This window comes from Nylanderia fulva, unplaced genomic scaffold (genome assembly GCF_048542155.1).
Source record: "Nylanderia fulva isolate GAGA-0341 unplaced genomic scaffold, ASM4854215v1 Scaffold83, whole genome shotgun sequence".
In the NCBI taxonomy this organism is placed as follows: domain Eukaryota; kingdom Metazoa; phylum Arthropoda; class Insecta; order Hymenoptera; family Formicidae; genus Nylanderia; species Nylanderia fulva.
Genome location: NW_028190950.1, coordinates 311996 through 319798, shown reverse-complemented (window position 1 = coordinate 319798; position 7803 = coordinate 311996). Strand labels below are relative to the sequence as shown.

The 7803-nt window shown below is 56.0% G+C and overlaps 2 protein-coding genes across 2 annotated transcripts; both read right to left on the bottom strand.

The window, feature by feature from the left end:
- Nucleotides 1–1193: 1193 nt before the first annotated feature.
- Nucleotides 1194–1853, bottom strand: LOC146719872 (uncharacterized). The gene has a single exon (XM_085489433.1). It carries the CDS (start codon nucleotides 1851–1853, stop codon nucleotides 1194–1196), a length of 660 nt encoding a protein of 219 aa, XP_085345559.1.
- A 283-nt stretch (nucleotides 1854–2136) lies between these two features.
- On the bottom strand, nucleotides 2137–6336 carry LOC114932184 (uncharacterized). Its single transcript, XM_029304352.2, has one exon. It carries the CDS (start codon nucleotides 6334–6336, stop codon nucleotides 2137–2139), a length of 4200 nt encoding a protein of 1399 aa, XP_029160185.2.
- Nucleotides 6337–7803: the final 1467 nt, after the last annotated feature.

Sequence of the window (7803 nt, the reverse complement as noted above, 5' to 3'; positions counted from 1 at the left end):
ACCAGACGACCTGGAAAAATAGAATCCACAAATATCACTATCCCTCAGACGTATAACGACTTACAACAGCATCTCTATAACCTAGAACAAAACCCTAGGTCAACGTCGGGTTTTATTCTCAAATAGGAGGGGAGGTGTAACGTCCAGACAAATTTCAAAGTCTCAATCTTTTTCAAAATTTTATTCTTTAACCTACTAGTCATGACAATCTCTAACCTGCATGAAAGACCGGTATTAACGAATATTTAATCACACATATAATTACTCATAGGTTAAAACATGTCTTCTCACGAACAATAATAAGAGTAGCAGCTCACCGTAAAAAAAACAATATTGAAACTATAAGAGACATAACCGACAAAGATACTCTACTCTTGATCATTCGTTAGGAAACATAAATAAATTAGAGAATAAACGCGCTTAAGTACCACAACGAATATAGATATACATATATATATATATATATATATCTTAACTCCCGAAGCACCTTACATATTGTACCCCTAAATATCGTACACAATTCATATAGTCACCAATATGTAGAATTATTGTTTAGGCGATGCTTTACTGACCGACATATAACAAAAACAAATCCCTCTGTTGGCGACTCGCCGTGCAAATTTTCGCCGGTTGGAGGACGGCCGGTGGATTGCGCGGATTAGAGGGTGGAGATTCAAAAGAATGCTTTACACGTCACTTGTCTTTATTCACGGCACGCGAATCTGTGCCGTCGTTAACTGACACAGAAAACACAAATTACAAAAAAAGAAAGTACAAAGATATATTTCTCGTTGTCTCGATAATTGACGCGCATGGTACCGCTCGTCGTGCCAGTATCAGACTGGCCCTTTTGGTCGCGAAAAGGAATTTCGAGAAAAGCCCCCCTCCCTCGCTTCGAGCTCCTCGATCCACCCGATCGCGAGGGAAAGGGGACCGTAGTTCTCGTAAACATCATCGAAAAATGACCATATAAGGCAATCGAAAGCGGCGTGTACCGAGCACCAAAATAAAATGTTTTGATGGCTCGAGTCGCAACCTTCCGAAAGCCTCGCGGTCATCGTGCCAACGTCGTCTGTAGTGCCAGCGGAGTTCTGCCGACACTCCAACATTCCGCCCGCCTCGTCCAGGGGACGAAATAGAAACCCTCGCCGCCCGCCGTACGACGCTCGCTCGAGGCCCAGGGGTCCTGTGGATTAGAGGTCCGGGGCGACCGGGAGCAGGCAGATCTTCGTGATCGGCCGCGTGAGCCGGGAGGTGGCCGTGTCGATGCTGACAACGCGCACTAGGCCGTCGACCCCTGGATGCACCGCGTGAACTCGCCCAAGGGCCCACTTTGATGGCGGCCGCAGCTCGTCCTTCAGCAGAACCAAGGTCCCTGGCTGGAGGTTGGCCTTGCAGTCCCTCCATTTGCCCAGCTGCTGAAGGTGCTGCAGATATTCTCGGGACCACCTGTACCAAAAATGGTCACGCATGTTAGTTAGAAGTCGCCATCGCGTTTGTACCTGATTCGGCGGATCCTCCAAGGTGGTTGGCTTTGGCACGTTAATCGGAGCTTCCCCGATTAAAAGGTGACCGGGGGTGAGCGCCGCAAAATCCGTCGGATCCGCGCTCAGTGGGTAGAGTGGCCTCGAGTTGAGGCAGGCTTCGATCTGGCAGAGCAGCGTCGAGAGTTCCTCGTAGGTGAGAAGCTGGTCCCCCAGTACTCTTCGTAGGTGGTGCTTGGTCGATTTGACACCTGCCTCCCATAGCCCCCCGAAGTGCGGAGCCGCGGGGGGAATGAAGTTCCACTCGACCCCATCGGTGGCGAGGAGGGCTTGACACTCCTGGCCGAATTCCGCTGCTGCTCGAAACATCTTGCGGAGCTCCCTATCGGCGCCTCGGAAGTTGGTTCCGTGGTCGCTGACCAGACGTGCGCAGTGGCCTTGCCGTGCAACGAAGCGCCGGAATGCCGCCAGAAATGCTTCCGTGGTGAGGTCTGATACGGCCTCCAAATGCACGGCTTTCGTGGACAGGCATACGAATAAACAGATGTATCCTTTGAAGGATTTTTGACCTCGACCCTTCGAGGCTCGTAGCTGGATAGGGCCTGCGTAGTCCACGCCGGCGGATATGAAGGGACGTCCTGTCCGGACGCGATCAGCCGGGAGCTGACCCATCTGCTGCTGTAGCGTTTCGCCTCTGAAGCGGGCGCATCGGACGCAGCGGTGAATCTCGGAGCGGATCAACGAACTGGCGTGAATAATCCAGTATGTCCGTGCCAGGACGCTTCGAGTCAACTGATGTTCCGCCATGAAGAGTGCGCAGATGCGCCTCTCGGACCAGCAGCAGTGCCAAGTGATTGCCCTTGGCCAGTATGATCGGGTGCTTCTCGCTGTAGGCCAGGGGCGAGTGTTCAAGTCGCCCCCCGACTCGTATCAGTCCATCCCGTCCTAGGATGGGTCTGAGCGCCAGGAGATGTGATCGGCGCGGGAGGGGCGCATTGCGCGAGAGGGCCTCCAGCTCTCCCGCAAAGTCCTGTCCCTGCGCAATCCGCAGCCAACTGAGCCTGCAGTCGTTCAGTTCGGCGGTGGTCAGGTGAGTCGTTCTCGGTCGGGCCCCGCGGTGAAGTAACCTACGGCAGAATGCGGTGATGCGTACCAACCGGGTAAGGGAGGAGAAGCGTAACAAAAGGTCATTGACCGCTCCCTCGCCTCCGTCGGTAGCTGTCGCGTGCGCTCGGCACTCCTCTGACAGCTCCATGTCTTGACCCCGGTCCGCCGGCCAGGTGTCCTTGGGTCGTTCCAGCCAGCCCGGTCCTTTCCACCACAAGCGAAGTTGCGACAGCTCGATCGGGGTCAATCCTCGCGTGGCAGCGTCCGCCGGGTTTTCTGAAGTGGGGACGTAATGCCAGCGCTCGGCTGGCACCGTCTCTTGGAGCGCAGCAACCCGATGGGCGACGAATGGCTTCCAGCGGGAAGGATGAGCCCGCAGCCATGCCAACACGACCTTGGCGTCCGTCCAGGCGTATAGGTGCGAGAGAGGCACCCCTAGGCCAGCGCTGGTGTTCCGGAGTAGGCGTGCTGTCAACAGGGCACCGCACAGCTCCAGTCGCGGCATAGAAACTGGCTTCACAGGGGCCACTTTGGTTTTCGCGACCAAAAGGTTGGAGACCAGGATGCCGTTGGAGTCAACACCCCGGATGTACACCGCAGCGGCGTACGCTCTTTCCGAGGCATCGGAGAAGCCGTGGAGCTCCACGAGGCGCTCGTTCGAGGTCCCTGTCCACCGCGGAATGCTGAGCTGATCCAGGTCTGGCAGCATAGTCAGAATGCGCGACCACCGCTCGCGCAATGGAGGCGGGATGGTTTGGTCCCAATCCAACCCGGCCATCCACAAGTCCTGGATGAGGATCTTGGCGCCTATGATCACGGGAGCCGCCCAGCCCGCCGGGTCAAAAAGTTTGGCTACAGCTGAGAGGATGGTGCGCTTGGTTGGATTCCCGACCTTCGACAGCGCGGGGACTGCTCGAAGATGAAGCTCGTCGTTGGCCGGGACCCAGAGAACTCCTAGGGCACCCACGCTGTCCACTCCAGAGATGAGTCGTTCGGCTCTGCCCACGGCCGGACACAACGCGGTGTGAGTACCTGCCCACTTGCTGAGTTGAAAGCCGCCGGCAGCGAGGAGGGCCACAGTCTGCCGCTGGAGTTCGAGCGCGTCCTCCATCGAGTTTGCTCCCGCGAGGATGTCGTCCACGTAGGTGTTGGCCCGGAGTACAGCTGCTCCCAGGGGGAATCGATGGCCCTCGTCCTGCGCGAGCTGTAGCAGGGTTCTGATGGCCAGGTACGGCGCGGGGGCTGTGCCATAGGTGACGGTGGTGAGTCGGTAGTCTTGCACCAACGCCGCCGGATCCGCCCGCCATAAGATCCGCTGAAGGTCAAGGTCATGCGGATGCACCCGGATCTGTCTGAACATCTTCACGATGTCCGTCGTGAAGGCGAATCGATGTAGACGCCAGCGTGTGAGGACCAGCCATAGGTCCGCCTGTAGCTTCGGTCCCGGGATCAGCACGTCGTTCAATGAGACTCCCGTGGTGGTCCGGAAGGAGGCGTTGAAAACGACCCTGATTTTACCTTCCGGGTCTGACGCCTTCACCACCGCATGGTGCGGCAGGTAGTATGGTTCGCCGATTGCCTCGCCGCGGGGTGCCGGTTCCATGTGGCCGCAGGAGGCGTAGGTCGTCAGGAAGTCGTGATATCGCTCCCTGAGCGACGGATCGCGCGTCAAACGACGCTCAGTGCTGAGGAGCATTCGCAAGGCCCCGTGGCGAGAAGACCCAAGAGCCGTCGTCGGGTGCTCCTTGCGAGGGAGCCGCACGATGTATCTTCCCTCAGCATCACGTGTGTGAGTCTCAGCGAACAGCCGCTCGCAACGAGACTCCTCTGGCGTGAGTATCGGCTGGGCGGCCACCTCTTCGAGCTCCCAAAACCTTCGGAGTTCCTGGTGAAGATCAGGCTGCGTGGTAGTATGGTGGACGGCGACTCGGCTTGGAAGAGGATCGGCGGGTCCGATGAGGGAACCCATCAGCACCCAACCGAAGACGGTAGAGTGAGCGGCTGGTTCCCCCGGCTGTCCACGCTTGACTCCTCCGTCGAGCAGTACGCCGTAGATATCGGCGCCTAGGACGGCGTCGACTGCCGCCGGTTTGTCGAAGGCCGGGTCGGCAAGCATGAGGCCCCGCAGGTGCGGCCATTCTCCTCTCGGAATGTGTTTCCCTGGTGTGAGGGCGGTGAGCCGAGGCAGGACCAGCGCCTTCGGCAGGGTGATCCGTACTGTTGGCGGTCGCTCCGTGCCGATCTCCATCGATACTGCGTGAGTCACTCGCCCGGTCGTCGCGCCCTGAAGTCCGGAAACCGTCACGTTCACTCGTCGGCGGGGTAGTCTCAGCTGCTGGGCTACGCGTTCCGAGATGAAGGACGCCTCCGATCCTGAGTCCAGGAGAGCGCGCACTGTCAACGATCGGCCCGATTCACCAAACACTCGAATAACCGCGGTCGCGAGGAGCACTGTGGTGGAGATAGAGCTGGTCAAGGCGGAGACCTTGGACGTCTCCACGTTACTCAGTTTGTCGGCGGAGTCGTCTGATGCCGTTTTTTCCCAAGCGGCAGGTTGTGGCGTCGTCTCCGGCTCTGTGTGCAGAAGCGTATGATGCTTCTCCTGGCAGTGGCGACAGCGGTGAATTGAAGGGCAAGCTCCGGCGGCGTGACCCTGTCCCAAGCAGTTGAAGCAGGCCTTCCTTTTGCGCACTTGCTCGCGGCGTTGCTCCGTCGAGTATGTCTTGAATCTCGGGCAGGAGCGCATGTGATGTTGCTCCCTGCACAGGGGGCACGGCGTGCCCTTGTGGTCACTCGCGGCCATGGCGTGAGACGCGACGTCGTCCTTGCGGCCCGTACGCTTCTGTTTCGAAGCGGAGCTGGAAGTCATCGGCGTCCGCAGATTAGAGGCATCCAACGCATGAGCCCGCGTGAGGAGGAACGCCTTGAGCTCCTCGAAATTAGGAAAGTCCCGACTCGATCGATGGCTTTCCCATAATAGCCTGGTGGCGGGATCCAGCTTCTCGACCAGAATATGGACGAACCAGTCGTCCCAGTGCTCCACTGGGCGGCCCATTGCCCTGAAGGAGCGCGAAGCCCGGTTGACCGCGCTAATCAGGCGGTTGATTTCCGCTGACGACGGCTTGGTTACCGGCGCGGCAGAGAGTAGCACGCGCATGTGAGTCGCCAAGAGGACTCGCCGGTTATCGTAGCGCGTCACGAGTTCATCCCACGCCAGCGCGTATCCGTCGGAAGAGATTTCGATATTGGCGACGGCGGCCTCCGCGTCCCCGCTTAGGCTGGCCTTCAGATACTGCAGCTTCTGCGAGGGAGTGAGTCCCTCCACGTCATGGACCAGCGACTTGAAGAGGTCTCGGAAGCCTTCCCAGGCTAGCTGATCGCCGTCAAACCTCGGCAAGCTTATCTTCGGCAGCTGGATCTGGCGCAACACTGAACTTGCGGCACTTTGCCCGTCCGCGGATCTCGTCGTCGGCATAAAGGAAGTGATACGCGACTTCGTGGCTACGTAATTATCCTCGGTCACCGCGTAAACGTCCTGCCGCATATAATCCGAAGAGTCTATTTTCTCGAAAGAGAGGATGGCATCGTGCGCATCCAGGAAGCGCGTCCAATATGACTCGAGCAACTCAAGGCGCGTGGTGAGATACGTGCGTGTCATTTTGTCCTTGCCGACTTTAATTAAATTGTCCCAGAAGCGCTCAATATATCCGGCAGTATTCATCTGTTTTTTAATTGCGAGATCCATCGCAGAGCGTTACAAAAAAAAGAGATGGCAAGATTGACAAGCGCGTTACGAAGCGCGATGGACCGCGTGAATTAGAGAGAGAAAGAACGAGAAAGAGAGAGAAGACGCGCACAGCTGATCGTGACCCGAGGTCGTAGAGCCGGTAAGTGCGGGGTGCGGTACACGGCACTGTGGGCGCGGCAGGGTGCGCGGCACGGTACGCGGCACTATAGGCGCGGCAGGAATGCGCGGCACGGCACGCGGCACTATAGGCGCGGCAGGGTGCGCGGCACGGTACGCGGCACTATAGGCACGGCAGGGTGCGCGGCACGGTACGCGGCACTATAGGCACGATGCACTAAACGAGCGGTTATTCACTGAAAAGGTCTTAGAGTTTCGTCTCACCCTCGCGATCCGGCTCGAAGGACCAAAAATGTTGGCGACTCGCCGTGCAGATTTTCGCCGGTTGGAGGACGGCCGGTGGATTGCGCGGATTAGAGGGTGGAGATTCAAAAGAATGCTTTACACGTCACTTGTCTTTATTCACGGCACGCGAATCTGTGCCGTCGTTAACTGACACAGAAAACACAAATTACAAAAAAAGAAAGTACAAAGATATATTTCTCGTTGTCTCGATAATTGACGCGCATGGTACCGCTCGTCGTGCCAGTATCAGACTGGCCCTTTTGGTCGCGAAAAGGAATTTCGAGAAAAGCCCCCCTCCCTCGCTTCGAGCTCCTCGATCCACCCGATCGCGAGGGAAAGGGGACCGTAGTTCTCGTAAACATCATCGAAAAATGACCATATAAGGCAATCGAAAGCGGCGTGTACCGAGCACCAAAATAAAATGTTTTGATGGCTCGAGTCGCAACCTTCCGAAAGCCTCGCGGTCATCGTGCCAACGTCGTCTGTAGTGCCAGCGGAGTTCTGCCGACACTCCAACACCTCAATACCGATCATTGACGTTAAGGACGGAACTACTAACTTACCTACCCAAGATAAGATCAACCAATGGTAAAACAGAGACTTGACCTACCAACCACAGATGAAACTTGGCCATTAATGGCAAAATAAAAAACTATCTTACCGACTAACAATAAGACATGAATTTACCATACCAATTAACGACCCACTTAATCGATCATCAATACCATACAACCGGTCAGGTAGCAAAATACTTTACCGACAATCGACGATGTACGAAATTTGTCCACAAGTAATTCTGTCCAGCAGTATCATTGTCCAAGAATGACTATGTAAAAAGGAATCGACATACTCTAAAGGATAGTACTTAGTATAAGGCAATCTCGCTCATAAAATAGCATATTACATTAGTTGGACAATGAAGTGTGAAACTCGCTTTACTATTATGAACTCGGCTTTACTCACAGAATATTCTAGAAACATGATGCAATGCATGATGCAACACAGAAGCAAGTAGCAACCTGCAAACCGATAACGTAACAAAGGAAGTCGGAGCGCATAGTC